Raw genomic sequence first — 17,025 nt, forward strand, 5'->3', positions numbered from 1 at the left:
CTCTGCGCACACTTTTGGACACTGGACACTTGTGGATTGTGTGAGGCCCACTGATATCTGAGCGCTATGTGACACGCTCGATGGCACAGCTGCCTGTGACCAAAGTGACGAGAGGATAATGGAGATTTTGAATCTCTGCGCACACTTTTGGACACTGGACACTTGTGGATTGTGTGAGGCCCACTGATATCTGAGCGCTATGTGACACGCTCGATGGCACAGCTGCCTGTGACCAAAGTGACGAGAGGATAATGGAGATTTTGAATCTCTGCGCACACTTTTGGACACTGGACACTTGTGGATTGTGTGAGGCCCACTGATATCTGAGCGCTATGTGACACGCTCGATGGCACAGCTGCCTGTGACCAAAGTGACGAGAGGATAATGGAGATTTTGAATCTCTGCGCACACTTTTGGACACTGGACACTTGTGGATTGTGTGAGGCCCACTGATATCTGAGCGCTATGTGACACGCTCGATGGCACAGCTGCCTGTGACCAAAGTGACGAGAGGATAATGGAGATTTTGAATCTCTGCGCACACTTTTGGACACTGGACACTTGTGGATTGTGTGAGGCCCACTGATATCTGAGCGCTATGTGACACGCTCGATGGCACAGCTGCCTGTGACCAAAGTGACGAGAGGATAATGGAGATTTTGAATCTCTGCGCACACTTTTGGACACTGGACACTTGTGGATTGTGTGAGGCCCACTGATATCTGAGCGCTATGTGACACGCTCGATGGCACAGCTGCCTGTGACCAAAGTGACGAGAGGATAATGGAGATTTTGAATCTCTGCGCACACTTTTGGACACTGGACACTTGTGGATTGTGTGAGGCCCACTGATATCTGAGCGCTATGTGACACGCTCGATGGCACAGCTGCCTGTGACCAAAGTGACGAGAGGATAATGGAGATTTTGAATCTCTGCGCACACTTTTGGACACTGGACACTTGTGGATTGTGTGAGGCCCACTGATATCTGAGCGCTATGTGACACGCTCGATGGCACAGCTGCCTGTGACCAAAGTGACGAGAGGATAATGGAGATTTTGAATCTCTGCGCACACTTTTGGACACTGGACACTTGTGGATTGTGTGAGGCCCACTGATATCTGAGCGCTATGTGACACGCTCGATGGCACAGCTGCCTGTGACCGAAGTGACGAGAGGATAATGGAGATTTTGAATCTCTGCGCACACTTTTGGACACTGGACACTTGTGGATTGTGTGAGGCCCACTGATATCTGAGCGCTATGTGACAGGCTCGATGGCACAGCTGCCTGTGACAAAAGTGACGAGAGGATAATGGAGATTTTGAATCTCTGCGCACACTTTTGGACACTGGACACTTGTGGATTGTGTGAGGCCCACTGATATCTGAGCGCTATGTGACACGCTCGATGGCACAGCTGCCTGTGACCAAAGTGACGAGAGGATAATGGAGATTTTGAATCTCTGCGCACACTTTTGGACACTGGACACTTGTGGATTGTGTGAGGCCCACTGATATCTGAGCGCTATGTGACACGCTCGATGGCACAGCTGCCTGTGACCAAAGTGACGAGAGGATAATGGAGATTTTGAATCTCTGCGCACACTTTTGGACACTGGACACTTGTGGATTGTGTGAGGCCCACTGATATCTGAGCGCTATGTGACACGCTCGATGGCACAGCTGCCTGTGACCAAAGTGACGAGAGGATAATGGAGATTTTGAATCTCTGCACACACTTTTGGACACTGGACACTTGTGGATTGTGTGAGGCCCACTGATATCTGAGCGCTATGTGACACGCTCGATGGCACAGCTGCCTGTGACCAAAGTGACGAGAGGATAATGGAGATTTTGAATCTCTGCGCACACTTTTGGACACTGGACACTTGTGGATTGTGTGAGGCCCACTGATATCTGAGCGCTATGTGACAGGCTCGATGGCACAGCTGTGACAAAAGTGACTAGAGGATAAGGGAGATTGGATTGCTTTTAAAAAACAGTTTGCGGAGCAGTGGGTAAACAGCAATGCCAGCGTGTCAGGAAGCCTTTACACAATATAGCCTCCCCTTGCACTGCACACACAGTGACTTGTGTGTTGTGCAGGCCAAATCGCTAGCAGCAGAAGCAGTTTTTTTGTCTTCTTCCCTGCCTAACACTCTCCCTACAGAATCAGCAGCAACCTCTCCCTATACTAAGATCGGCAGAAGTAAGATGGCGGTCGGCGTGCACGCCCTTTTATACCCCCTGTGACGCCCACCAAAGCAAGCCAATCACTTGCATGCCCTTCTGAAAGATGGTGGTGACCCGTGCCTAGGTCATCACGTTGCCCACAGTGTCCGTGGATCCTGATTGGCTGAAAAAGAGCGCAAAACAAACTTTTGAAACGCGACTTTGGCGCGTAAGTCGCCGACCTCGTGGCCGACCTCATCCTACGGTCGGGTTTCGTTTCATGAAACCCGACTTTGCCAAAAGTCGGCGACTTTTGAATTTTTTCGACCCGTTTCGCTCAACTCTAGTCATCAGTAATGCTCGTTTCAGGGGTTGGGCTAGTCCCTGTGCGATGTGCATTGTGTGATACACATAATGACAGCTGCACTCTCTGGTCAGCTCAGATCACCAGTAAAGAGCTGGTACCAGAGCATGTTGTCAGAATACCCAAAGTGCAGAGACCAGGGTCGTCACTAGTGGTGGCAGTGCTGATCTCTGCACGCCGAGTGTTCTGATACTGCTTTGTTGCTGTTACTACTGATCTGAGTCTGCAATAGAGCGCATCCAGCCCCTGGTATGACTGTCACTGATGACACTTTCTTTCAGAGAGGAAGCAGGGACTGTGGCAGTGACTGCAGCCTCTGCTCCTGATGAGGTTTCGTTTGAGTATCCCAGCATGCACTGGGATTCTCAAACGAAGTGTCATCAAAGAGGGAATAGAGAATCTGTGCTTGGTTTTAATAGTCATTTTATGCTGATAGGCTACCTTAAAAAGAATGAGACTGAACTGCAATACCAACCCCAAATATAAGTAAAAGTATGCAGCTCTGCTTTACTGAGAAGTGTAAAACATGAACAAGAAGCAGTGCTGAAAACAAAGTTGAGCCCCTATAAACACCTGATCTACAAGGATTCCAAAAATCAGACTCCCACAGATGAATATTGATGGAATACCTTAAGCATAGATTATAAATGTAAAAAAAAAAAACAGATAACCACTTTAAATATTGATTTAAGTTCTTTATTAACTGTACAAAGGCTCTATACCCCATAAGCACATATCACAGAGACTCACTTTTGCAAGATTGGCTATTGTCGCCTCACAGCTAGGTAATAATATTTAACAATTCACATTGCTTCTTGTTCATTATATTCTCGGGTCTCCAAGTGAATACACAGCTATAAGCATGAATATACATCACAAATATTTATTTATTCTTACCGAGGTTAGTGAGAAAAAGTGCAACTTTTTCATACAACTGTAAAACAGAACAGATAAGGTTTAATGTCACTTGTCACCAATCTTCTGCTGGCATGCAACTAGGTATTAAAGGGTTATTCCCAAAATCATAATGTGGTCTTAACTAGAGATGAGCGAATATCTTCGGCTCCCTCCTTATTCGGCAAGCTATAGCGCTTACTGAAGAAGCTGCCGCGGGACCCTGGATACCTGGAGCGCTCCCGATAATCAGCTCTCCATGTATGCATTGTGACTGTCACACAGCCATGACACATGCAGCTGCACCGCTGAACAGCTGATCAGCAGGAGCAATCCAGGTATCCGGGTTCCCACGGCAGCTTGTTCGTTAAGTGCTATAGCTTGCCAAATAAGGAGGGAGCCGAAGATATTCGCTCGTCTCTAGTCTTAACTAAAAAGAGTGATATACTGCAGGATAGGTCTCAATATAGTAGACAGAAGGAAAGCTGTCCAGAACGTATTCAAGAGTAAGTTCCAAACCACAATTTATTAGAAACAAATAACATTCAACAGTATAGAAAGTTGAAGAACACTTCTGTAGGACTGTTACGTGTTTCAAACACAAGTCCTTGGCATCTTAATAATAACTCATAATTTATAAGTTATGACGAGATGATTCTACCACTCTGTGGGGTAAGCTGAGCTGTTTCCTTTTTGTATTTGCAGGATGGAGCTGTATAGAGGGTGCTTAAGGGTACACTGTAGGATGGTGTTCTGTATAACGTGGCTTCAAAGATAGATATATGGTAGGAAGAGGCTGTATATGGAGTGGCTGAAAGGAGAGATATATTGCAAGATAGGGCTGTATACAGCGGACTGAAAGGAGAGATATACTGAGAGGAAAAAGCTGTATATAGGGACTGAGATTAATTGAACCTTAGTTGATGCCTGCTGCTGAGAGATCAGAGTTGTGAAACTGCAAATGCTCTCAACTGATGCATATCACAGAGGATTATCCTCTGTCATGTGCATCAATGCAGCAGCATTTGCAATTTCACAAAACTCAAGAAACAATTGTGAAAATGCACATTTTTTGCAATTTTGACGCACTTGAAATTTTTTTCCAGTTTTCCAGTACACTTTGTGGTAGAACAAATAGTGTCATTCGAAAGTACAACTTGTCCCACAAAAACAAGCCCTCATACGGCCGTATTGACAAAAAAATAAAAAAGTTATGGCTCTTGGAAGAAAGAGACCAAAAAATGAAAAACAGAAAATTGCGAGAGGGAGAAGGCGTTACACCAGAAAAAAAAGCATTTTCTATCTTGAGCAAAATTTATAAACCCAATACAGTATGTCATTTTGAAAAATTAGGCACATGTTAGGGCAGGTTAGGACAGCATATGGGTTGAACTAGATGGACTTAAAGGCTCCCTTCAACCTTAATAACTATGTTACTATGTTACTATGTAAAAAAGTCAACAAATACCATAAGACGGAAAAAGAAAGATGACTTCAAAAACCTGGAAAAATGTCTTTTTCAGGTAGATTTTGTCTAGAAACCTTCTAAAAAAGCACTGAAAAAAGCAAAAAAAATCATGGACATCAAAATTTCAGTGCTGTGCATGTGTTCTGACTTACGCCTCCTCTTTTAATTGCCTCAAATGTCAAAAGCTATGAAGCACCTAAAAGAAGTAACCTTGTTGTGAATTCGCTTTATGGCCTACCTCTGGTTACTAGTGAAGGTAGTGGAGCTGGTTATATTGATAGAGCGGTCACGAGTTCTCTTCCCAGGCTCCCTCTGGTGGTTACTGGAGGTAATGGAGTTGATCTAATTAACAGAGGCCTGCCACCTGATAATGAGGAGGATGACTGGAGATCTGGAGTTTCTGACTGGATTTAAGACAGCCGACTCCCTCTATTCCTGCTGGTGATTTTTTCCTGCCTCGTGAGGTCTTAGTTTCCAGCTCAGTCCCTGCATGCTCAAGCTAAGTGTTCTTTTGCTATTGTTCACATCTGATTTGGTTTTGTCTATTTCAGTTTTGTGTGGTCAGCCAGCCCCGGCTGGGGCTGTGCTGAATTTCCAACCTTATGTTACTGTTTGTGCCAGTTTGTTTTTGTCCCTTATTAGATTGGCCTCTTTTTGCTCTGCTTTCAGAATATACCACAGTGCTGATATAGTTGGCGAAGTCTAGTGACTTCAGTATTTTTCTATCAGAAATGCTGGGCATTTTTTGCAGGGTTTTTTGCGTGAATGCAGACAGAGTCTTTCCTTTCCTGTCCAGTTAGTGTGGGCCCCATCATTTGCTCAGTCTATTTTCCTACCTGCGTTTGTGTTTTCATCTTGTCTCACCGACAATATATGTTGGGGGCTATCTATTCCTTTGGGGTCTGCTCTGGGGCAGTTTAGATTTTCCCTTTCTTAATTTAGGCTTATTTAGTTCTCCGGCTGTGTCGAGGCGTCTAGGATCATCGTAGGTACGCTCCACAGCTATTGCTAGTTGTGTGGATAGGATCAAGGGTCTACAATCCACTTAGTTACCAACCTCTCTGGTTTTCTGTGGCTTAGCTTGGTCTTGCTTTCCTCCTCGGTAACCCAATCATAACAGAATCACCAGCCTAAACTGCAGATTCTAGGGTACTCAAAAGCAGGAGAGAATTGTAAATAAAAGAAAGTGTCAGTTTTTTTTTATATATTGTTTCCTCTTTTTCTCTGGGGCCGTAGAAGGATTTTTTCTTTAATGGAGATTAAGTAATTGTCTGATCGTGTTGAGCAGCTTGCTGCTGAAGTGCGGGGAGTTTCCGCCTATCTCGCTCAATCATCAGCTGTTGAACCAAAAAATCCCTACTCTTGATGTGTTTTCTGGGGATCGGTCTAAATTTTTGAATTTTAAGAATAATTGTAAACTATTTCTTGCCTTGAAGCCTAACTCATCAGGGAGCTCTGTGCAGCAGGTTAAAATTGTCATCTCCTTGCTGCGTGGCGATCCCCAGGATTGGGCTTTTTCTCTGACACCTGGAGATCCTATTCTGACTAATGTGGATGCATTTTTTCAAGCCTTGGGGTTGTTGTATGATGAACCTAATGCTATTGATCAAGCTGAGAAAACCCTATTGGCATTGAACCAGGGTCAGGATTCTGCAGTTATACTGTCGAAAATTCCAAAAGTGGGCGGTCCTTACTGCATGGAATGACGGTGCCTTAGCAGCGCTCTTTCAGAAAGGTTTGGCAGAAACCGTAAAAGATGTTATGGTCGGATTTCCTGTTCCCTCTGGTCTTGATGATTCTATGTCATTAGCCATTCAAGTTGATCGGCCTTTACGTGAACGTAAAACTACACGAGAGGCGTTGCCGCCTTTTGAACCCATGAAATGTGATAGGGTTTTGTCTAGGGCGCAACTTCAGGAGTTTAGAAGGCGTAATAAGCTGTGTTTTTTCTGTAGAGATGCCTCTCATACTATTTCTGTCTGCCCTAAACGAGAAAAACGTTTTGCGCACACATTTGCTGTGGGCAGTGTACAACCTAAGTTCCTTTTGGCAATTACTCTGATCTGCTCCTTGTCTACATTTTTCACTAAGGCTTTTGTAGATTCAGGAGCAGCTTTGAATCTGATGGATTTAGACTTTGCTAAGCATTGTGGTTTTCCTATGATACCCCTGTGGGCTCCTATCCCTTTGAGGGGTATTGATGCTACTCCTTTGGCAGAGAATAAACCCCAGTTTTGGACCTAGGTGGTAATGTGGGTCGCCCCGGACCACCAAGAAAATTGTACATTTTTGGTGCTGCACAATTTGCATGATACTATTGTTTTGGGTTTTCCCTGGTTGCAAACTCATAATCCTGTTTTGGATTGGAAATCTGTGTCTGTGGTGAGTTGGGGTTGTCAGTGTGTTCTTAGTGACACTCCTGTTTTCTCCACCTCTCCCCAGTCTCATGATATTCCTGATTATTTGGCTGATTTTTCTGATGTATTTAGTGAGAGTAAGTCTGCATCTTTGCCTCCTCATAGTAGTTATGACTGTGCAATTAAGTTAATGCCCAGGTGTAAATTTCCCAAGGGTCGGCTTTTCAACTTATCGGTACCCGAACATGATGCTATGCAATCTTATATCAAGGAGTCGTTGGAGAAGGGTCATATTAGACCATCCTCTTCAACCTTAGGTGCTGGGTTTTTTTGTAGCCAAGAAAGATGGTTCATTAAGGCCTTGTATTGACTATCGTTCCCTTAACAAAATCACTGTTAAATATCAGTACCTGTTACCCCTGATTTCTGATTTATTTTCCAGAGTTAAAAGTGCCTGCTGGTTTACCAAGCTTGACCTCAGGGGGGGCGTATAATCTTATTCACATCAAGCACAGGGATGAATGGAAGACGGCGTTTAATACTCCGGAGGGACATTTTGAGTACCTGGTGATGCCTTTTGGGCTCACTAATGCCCCTTCTGTCTTCCAATCTTTTATGAACGATATTTTACGGGACTTTGTGGATAAGTTTTTGATCATTTATCTGGATGATATTTTGATCTTTTCCAGTGATTGGGATTCTCATGTGGAACATGTCCAGACTGTGATCCGGATTTTGAGGGAAAATTCTCTGTATGTTAAGGGATCGAAATGCCTCTTTGGTGTACAGAGGATTTCATTTTTGGGATTTATTTTGTCTCCGTCGGCTATTGAAATGGACCCGGCCAACGTACAGGCGATTTATGATTTGTTGTGAGTTCATTTTCCCCTTCATTACTGAGGCCCGAGGAACTCACTCTTCTGGTAAAGAAAGGTAGTGAGCCTGATTATCAAACACCTGAGGCTGATGATGATGACTGGCTGAGTGGAGTTACTGACTGGATATAAGGCTGCCGACGCCCTTCTGCCCTGCGGGTGATTTCCCTGTGGGATCCTTGGAGACCAGTCTGAATTCCTGCTCCTCTAAAGCTAAGTTTGCTGCTCGGCCTTTTGCTTTGGTGCTTTGACTTTGTTTTGCTTTGTTTTTCTGGATTTCTGCCATTCCCTGCTGGGGTGTGCTGAATTCATTTAGCTCTGTCTTCTGAAAATACCTGAGTGCTGATTTAGTTTTTGAAGCCTAGCTGCTTCAGGGCCTTTTTCATATCAGCTTGTTGGCTTATGTCTTTGATAGGGTTTTGGCAGATTGCAGACAGCAGCCTTCCTGTCCTTTCCTATCTAGGTAGTTTTGGGCCCCGTCTTTGCTCAAGTCTATCTTTCTGTCAGTGTTAGTATTTTCATCTTGCTTCACCGTCATTATATGTTGGGGGCTGCCTATTGCTTTGGGGTCTGCTCTGGGGAAGTTTAGATTTCCCCTTTCTTTCTTTAGGCCTATGTAATTCTCCGGCTGTGATCGAGGGGTCTAGGGCATCGTAGGTACCCCCCACAGCTACTGCTAGTTGTGTTGATAGGTTCAGGGGTCTGCAATCTGATAGTTGCCAACTTCTCTGGTTTTCTGGACTTAGCTTGTATTTCTGCTTTTGCCTCCTACGGTGACTCATTCATAACAGAATCACCCGCCATACCGCAGATCCTAGGGTACTCAATAGCAGGAAAGAATTGTAAAAAAAAAAGTGTATATTTTTTCCTCTATATCTCTGAGGCCGTAGGGGGAATTTTTTTCTCTCAATGGAGATAAAGCAATTGTCTGATCGTGTGGAGCAGCTCGCTGCGGAAGTGTGGGGAATTTCCGCCTACCTTGCTCATTCACATGCTGCTGAACCAAAGATTCCTACACCTGATGTATTTTTTGGGGATGGGTCTAAATTTTTGAATTTCAAAAATAATTGTAAATTATTTTTTGCCTTGAAGCCTAACTTGTCAGGGAGCTCCGCGCAGCAGGTTAAAATTGTCATCTCTTTGCTGCGTGGCGATCCCCAGGATTGGGCATTTTCTTTGAAACCAGATGATCCTATTCTAATGTGAACGCATTCTTTCAAGCTTTGGGGTTGTTGTATGACGAACCTAATGCCATTGATCAGGCTGAAAAGACCCTGCTGGCATTGAGCCAGGGTCGTGATTCTGCAGAATTGTACTGTCAAAAATTCCGAAAGTGGGCAGTACTTACTACCTGGAATGATAATGCCTTGGCTGCTCTCTTTCGGAAGGGGTTGTCAGAAGCCGTAAAAGATACTATGGTGGGATTTCCTGTTCCCTCTGGTCTTGACGATTCTATGTCATTAGCCATTCAGGTTGATCGGCGTTTGCGCGAACGCAAAGTTGCACGAGAGGTGTTGCCACCTGTTGAACAAATGTCTGAACCTATGCAATGTGAGAGTTTTTTCCAGAGAGCAGCGTCAGGAGTTCAGAAGGCGTAATAAGTTGTGTTTTTTCTGTGGAGATGCCTCGCATATTATTTCTGTCTGTCCTAAACGAGAGAAACGCTTTGCACACACGTTTTCTGTTGGGGATGTTCAACCTAAGTTTCTTCTGGCTATTACTCTGATCTGCTCCCTGTTCACATTTTCCGCCAAGGCTTTTGTGGATTCGGGAGCAGCCCTAAACCTAATGGACTTGGATTTTGCTAAATGTTGTGGATTTCCGATGACACCTCTGCAGACGCCTATTCCTTTGATTGATTGATGCTACTCCTTTGGCTAAAAATAAACCCCAGTTTTGGACCCAGGTGGTAATGTGGGTCGCCCCAGACCATCAAGAAAATTGCAGATTTTTGGTGTTGCATAATCTGCATGATACTATTGTTCTGGGGTTTCCCTGGTTACAGATTCATAATCCAGTTTTGGATTGGAAATCTGTGTCTGTGGTGAGTTGGGGTTGTCGGTGTGCCTTTAGTGAGGCTCCGGTGTTTTCCACCTCTCCTCAGTCGCATGATGTTCCTGATTATTTGGCGGACTTTTATGATGTATTTAGTGAGAATGAGTGAGTCGCTGCCTCCTCATAGGAGTTATGACTGTGCAATTGAACTGAGCCCGGGGTGTAAATTTCCCAAGGGTCGGCTCTTCAATTTATCTGTACCCGAGCACGAGGCTATGCGATCCTATATTAAGGAGGCGTTGGAGAAGGGTCATATTAGACCATCCTCGTCACCCTTAGGTGCCGGTTTTTTTTTTGTAGCCAAAAAGGATGGATCATTAAGACCTTGTATTGATTATCGTGCCCTCAACAAAATTACTGTTAAATATCAGTATCCGTTACCCCTGATTTCTGATCTATTCTCCAGAGTTAAAGGTGCTTGCTGGCTTACCAAGCTTGACCTCAGGGGGGCGTATAATCTTATTCGCATTAAGCATGGGGATGAATGGAAGACGGCGTTTAATACTCCGGAGGGACATTTTGAGTACCTGGTGATGCCTTTTGGGCTCACTAATGCCCCTTCTGTCTTCCAGTGCTTCATGAACGATATTTTCCGTGATTTTGTCGATACATTTTTGATTATCTATCTGGATGATATTTTGATCTTCTCCAAGGATTGGGATTCTCATGTGGAACATATTCGGACTGTGTTCCGGATCTTGAGGGAGAATTCCCTGTATGTCAAAGGATCTAAATGCCTTTTTGGAGTACAGAGGATTTCTTTTTTGGGATTTATTTTGTCCCCGTCATCTATTGAAATGGACCCGGCCAAGGTACAGGCCATTCACGATTGGGTTCAGCCCACTTCTTTGAAGGCCCTCCAGAAGTTTTTGGGTTTTGCTAATTTTTATCGGAAATTTATAGCAAAATTTTCTAGTATTGCCAAGCCATTGACTGATTTGACTAAGAAGGGTGCTGATGTGTTAAATTGGTCTCCAGAGGCTGTTTCTTCCTTTCAGGAGCTGAAGCGAAGATTCACCTCCGCCCCGGTTTTGCGGCAACCTGATGTCTCACTTCCATTCCAGGTAGAGGTGAATGCTTCTGAGATTGGTGCAGGAGCTGTTTTGTCCCAAAAGGATCCTGTAACATCTAAAATGAATCCCTGTGCTTTCTTTTCCCGAAAGTTCTCTCCATCTGAACGTAACTATGATGTGGGGAATAGGGAACTGTTGGCCATGAAATGGGCATTTGAGGAGTGGAGACATTGGTTGGAGGGAGCTAAACATCAAGTCGTGGTCCTCACTGACCACAAGAATTTGATTTACCTAGAGTCGGCTAAGCGCTTGAACCCTAGACAGGCTAGGTGGGCCTTGTTTTTTACACGTTTTGATTTTGTGGTTTCTTTTCTTCCTGGAACAAAGAATGTCAAGGCAGACGCCCTCTCTAGGAGCTTCTTTGCTGATTCTCCTGTGGTGACCAAGCCTGCTACCATCTTAGGTGAAGGGGTAGTTCTTTCTGCCATCTCGCCCGATTTGAAACGTGCTCTGGAAGAGTTCCAGGAGGACAAACCTGAGCGTTGTCCCAGTGGAAAGTTGTATGTTCCTGACCAGTGGAAGAAGAGAGTGATGTCTGAAGTTCATTGCTCTGCTTTGGCTGGTCATCCTGGTATTTTTGGTACTAGAGATCTGGTGAGTCGGTTTTTTTTGGTGGCCCTCCTTGTCTCGTGATGTCAGGAATTTTGTGCAGTCCTGTGGGACGTGCTCCTGGTCTAAATCGTGTTCTCGCTCTAGTGGGTTGTTGATGCCTTTGCCTGTCCCCAAGAGGCCATGGACCCATATTTCAATGGATTTCATCTTTGATATGCCTGTCTCTCAGAGAATGACTGTTATTTGGGTGATTTGTGATAGGTTCTCTAAGATGGTTCATCTTGTACCACTCCCTAAGTTGCCGTCTTCCTCTGAGTTGGTGCCCCTGTTTTTACAACAGGTGGTTCGTTTGCACGGGATTCCTGAGAACATTGTATCTGACAGAGGAGTCCAGTTTGTGTCTAGATTTTGAAGAACTTTCTGTTCCAGGCTGGGAATTCAGTTGTCCCTCTCCTCTGCTTTTCACCCTCAGACCAATGGGCAGACAGAGAGAACAAACCAGACCTTGGAGTCATATTTGAGATGTTTTATTTCTGCTGATCAGGATGATTGGGTTTCATTTTTGCCCTTGGCCAAATTTGCTTTAAATAATAGAGCTAGTTCTGCCACTTTGATGTCACCTTTTTTTTGTAACTTTGGGTTTCATCCTCGATTTTCTTCAGGGCAGGTGGAGCCCTCTGCCTGCCCAGGTGTTGACACTGTGGTGGAGAGAATGCACCAGATCTGGGACCAAGTGGTGGATAAGTTATCTCTCTCCCAGGAAAAGGCCCAGCGGTTTTCCAACCGACATAGGACCATTGGTCCCCAGTTTAAGGTTGGTGATATGGTGTGGTTATCATCAAAAAATATTGCTATGAAGGTGCCTTCTTCTAAGTTTAAGCCTAGATTTATTGGACCTTACAAGATTGTGGAGATTATTAATCCGGTCTCTTTTCGTTTGGCTCTTCCTGTCACATTTAAAATCCATAATGTGTTCCATAAATCTTTGTTGAAGAGGTTTGTTGAACCTGTTGTTCTGGGGGTGGCACCTCCAGACCCTGTATTGGTTGAAGGTAACATGGAATATGAGGTAGAGAAAGTACTGGATTCCCGTCTGGCTAGACGGAGACTCCAGTATTTGGTTAAGTGAAAGGGTTATGGTCAGGAGGATAATTCCTGGGTCTCTGCCTCTGATATTCATGCCAAAAGATTGGTGCGTGCCTTTCATCGGGCTCACCCTGATCGCCCTGGTGGCGTAGTTGAGGGTTCGGTGACCCCTCCTCAAGGGGGAGGTACTGTTGTGAGTTCATTTTCCCCTTCATTACTGAGGCCCGAGGAACTCCCTCTTCTGGTAAAGAAAGGTAGTGAGCCTGATTATCAAACACCTGAGGCTGATGATGATGACTGGCTGAGTGGAGTTACTGACTGGATATAAGGCTGCCGAAGACCTTCTGCCCTGCGGGTGATTTCCCTGAGGGATCCTTGGAGACCAGTCTGAATTCCTGCTCCTCTAAAGCTAAGTTTGCTGCTCGGCCTTTTGCTTTGGTGCTTTGACTTTGTTTTGCTTTGTTTTTCTGGATTTCTGCCATTCCCTGCTGGGGTGTGCTGAATTCATTTAGCTCTGTCTTCTGAAAATACCTGAGTGCTGATTTAGTTTTTGAAGCCTAGCTGCTTCAGGGCCTTTTTCATATCAGCTTGTTGGCTTATGTCTTTGATAGGGTTTTGGCAGATTGCAGACAGCAGCCTTCCTGTCCTTTCCTATCTAGGTAGTTTTGGGCCCCGTCTTTGCTCAAGTCTATCTTTCTGTCTGTGTTAGTATTTTCATCTTGCTTCACCGTCATTATATGTTGGGGGCTGCCTATTGCTTTGGGGTCTGCTCTGGGGCAGTTTAGATTTCCCCTTTCTTTCTTTAGGCCTATGTAATTCTCCGGCTGTGATCGAGGGGTCTAGGGCATCGTAGGTACCCCCCACGGCTACTGCTAGTTGTGTTGATAGGTTCAGGGGTCTGCAATCTGATAGTTGCCAACTTCTCTGGTTTTCTGGACTTAGCTTGTATTTCTGCTTTTGCCTCCTACGGTGACTCATTCATAACAATGATTGGGTTCAGCCCACTTCTTTGAAGGCTCTCCAGAAGTTTATAGGTAATTTTTCTGGTATTGTCAAACCACTGATTGATCTGACCAAAAAGGGCACTGATGTGGTGAATTGGTCTCCAGAGGCAGTCTCGGCATTTCAGGAGTTTAAGCGGAGATTCACTTCTGCTCCGGTTCTACAGCAACCTGATGTCTCACTTCCATTTGAGGTGGAGGTAGATGCCTCTGAGATTGGTGCAGGAGCCGTTTTGTCCCAAAAAGATCCATTGAATTCTAAAATGAATCCCTGTGCCTTCTTTTTTCGAAAATTCTCCCCATCTGAACGTAACTATGACGTGGGGAATCGGGAATTGTTGGCCATGAAATGGGCATTTGAAGAGTGGAGACATTGGTTGGAGGGAGCTAGACATCAAGTTGTGGTCCTCACTGACCACAAGAATTTGATTTATCTTGAATAAGCCAAACGCTTGAATCCTAGACAGGCTAGGTGGGCCTTGTTTTTCATGCGTTTTAATTTTGTGGTCTCTTTTCTTCCGGGCACTAAGAATGTTAAGGCGGACGCCTTTTCTAGGAGTTTCTTTGCGGATTCTCTTATTGTGACCGAGCCTACTACCATTCTAAATGAGGGGGTAGTTCTTTCCGCCATCTCACCCGATTTGAGACGTCCCCTGGAGGAATTTCAGGTGGACAAACCTGAACGTTGCCCTATGGGAAAATTGTATGTTCCTGATCAGTGGAGGAGGAGAGTAAATCTGAAATTCATTGCTCTGCATTGGCTGGTCATCCAGGTATTTTTGGTACCAGAGATTTGGTGAGTGGGTCTTTTTGGTGGCCTGCCTTATCTCGTGATGTCAGGAATTTTGTGCAGTCCTGTGGGACTTGTTCTCGGTCTAAACCCTGGTCTCATTCTAGTGGGTTGTTGATGCCCCTGCCGGTGCCCAAGAGGCCATGGACCCATATCTCAATGGATTTTATTTCTGATCTTCCTGTCACTCAGAGAATGACTGTTATCTGAGTGATTTGTGATAGATTTTCTAAGATGATCCATCTTGTACCACTCCGAAAGTTGCCAACTTCTTCAGAGTTGGTGCCCTTGTTTTTACAACAGGTGGTTCGGTTGCATGGGATTCCTGAGAACATTGTGTCGGACAGAGGAGTCCACTTTCTTTCCAGATTTTGGAGAACTTTTTGTTCCAAACTGGGAATTCAGTTATCTTTCTCCTCTGCATTTCATCCTCAGACCAATGGGCAGACTAAGAGAACAAACCAGACTTTGGAGTCCTATTTGAAATGTTTTATATCTGCTGATCAGGATGACTGGGTCTCATTTTTGCTCTTGGCCGAATTCGCGCTAAACAATAGAGCTCGTTCTGCCACTTTGATGTCGCCCTTTTACTTTAACTTTGGGTTTCATCCTCGATTTTCTTCAGGGCAAGTGGAATCTTCGACCTGCCCAAGTGTGGACACTGTGGTAGAGAGAATGCAGCAGATTTGGGACGAAGTGGTGGATAAGTTGTTCCTCTCTCAGGAAAAAGCCCAACGGTTTTCCAACCGGCATAGGACCATTGGTCCCCGGTTTAAAGTGGGTGATATTGTTTGGTTGTCATCAAAGAATATTCCTATGAAGGTTGCGTCTCCAAAGTTCAAGCCAAGATTCATTGGACCTTATAAGATTTTGGATATTCTTAATCCTGTTTCTTTTCGATTGGCTCTTTCAGTTACATTTAAGATCCTTAACGAGTTTCATAAATCTCTGTTGAAGAGGTTTGTGGAGCCAGTAGTTCCTATGGCGGCACCTCCTGACCCTGTATTGGTTAAAGGCAATGTGGAATATGAGGTAAAGAAAATATTGGATTCTCGTTTGGCTAGACGGAGACTCCAGTACTTGGTCAAATGGAAGGGTTATGACCAGGAGGATAATTCTTGGGTCTCTGCTTCTGACATTCATGCCGATAGATTGGTTCGTGCTTTTCACCGGGCCCATCCTAATCGGCCTGGTGGCGTGGATGAGGGTTTGGTGACCCCTCCTCAAGGGGGGGTACTGTTGTGAATTCGCTTTATGGCCTACCTATGGTTACTAGTGAAGGTAGTGTTGCTGGTTATATTGATAGAGGGGTCGCAAGTTCTCTTCCCGGGCTCCCTCTGGTGGTTACTGGAGGTAATGGAGCTGTTCTAATTAACAGAGGCCTGCCACCTGATAATGAGGAGGATGACTGGAGATCTGGAGTTTCTGACTGGATTTAAGACAGCCGACTCCCTCTATCCCTGCTGGTGATTTTTTCCTGCCTCCTGAGGTCTTAGTTTCCAGCTCAGTCCCTGCATGCTCAAGCTAAGTGTTCTTTTGCTATTGTTCACATTTGATTTGGTTTTGTCTATTTCAGTTTTGTGTGGTCAGCCAGCATTCTTTTGTGCCAGTTTGTTTTTGTTCCTTATTAGATTGCCCTCTTTTTGCTCTGCTTTCAGAATATACCAGAGTGCTGATATAGTGGGTGAAGTCTAGTGACTTCAGTATTTTTCTATCAGACGTGTTGGGCATTTTTTGCAGGGTTTTTTGCGTGATTGCAGACAGTCTTTCCTTTCCTGTCCTGTCTAGTTAGTGTGGGCCCCATCGTTTGCTCAGTCTATTTTCCTACCTGCGTTTGTGTTTTCATCTTGTCTCACCGACAATATATGTTTGGGGGTTATCTATTCCTTTGGGGTCTGCTCTGGGGCAGTTTAGATTTTCCCTTTCTTGCTTTAGGCTTATTTAGTTCTCCGGCTGTGTCGAGGCGTCTAGGATCATCGTAGGTACGCTCCATGGCTACTGCTAGTTGTGTGGATAGGATCAGGGGTCTGAAATCTGCTTAGCTACCAACCTCTCTGGTTTTCTGTCGCTTAGTTTGGTCTTGCTTTCCTCCTCGGTGACCCAATCATAACATAACCTGTCGATTCTTCTGGCAACTTCCACTTGGATGTCGCCACTATTTACATAAGATGTAAAAACAAAGTTCGCAAAAGACATCCAGAAAGGCATACGATAAAGTTCAGGGAAAACTCTGCTACTTGCAGGAACCTCCCTAGAAAAGTTAGTCAGGAAATTGACAGCAGTGTATATATAAAATAGTGACAACTTTCAAGTGTAGGCCGCCAGAAAAATGATCA

General features: G+C 44.8%; 1 protein-coding gene across 3 annotated transcripts in view; it reads right to left on the reverse strand.

The window, feature by feature from the left end:
- ANO4 (anoctamin 4) overlaps positions 1 to 17,025 on the reverse strand; it is a 384,866-nt gene that overhangs the window by 62,847 nt on the left and 304,994 nt on the right. For all 3 annotated transcript variants that reach the window (XM_073545027.1, XM_073545026.1, XM_073545025.1), the window contains one exon: positions 3,436 to 3,472. In XM_073545027.1, coding sequence (XP_073401128.1) covers positions 3,436 to 3,472 — 37 coding nt within the window. The remainder of the gene's footprint in view (positions 1 to 3,435; positions 3,473 to 17,025) is intronic.

Source organism: Dendrobates tinctorius, unplaced genomic scaffold, assembly GCF_039654945.1.
Source record: "Dendrobates tinctorius isolate UK_male_01 unplaced genomic scaffold, ASM3965494v1 ptg000139l, whole genome shotgun sequence".
Taxonomy (NCBI): domain Eukaryota; kingdom Metazoa; phylum Chordata; class Amphibia; order Anura; family Dendrobatidae; genus Dendrobates; species Dendrobates tinctorius.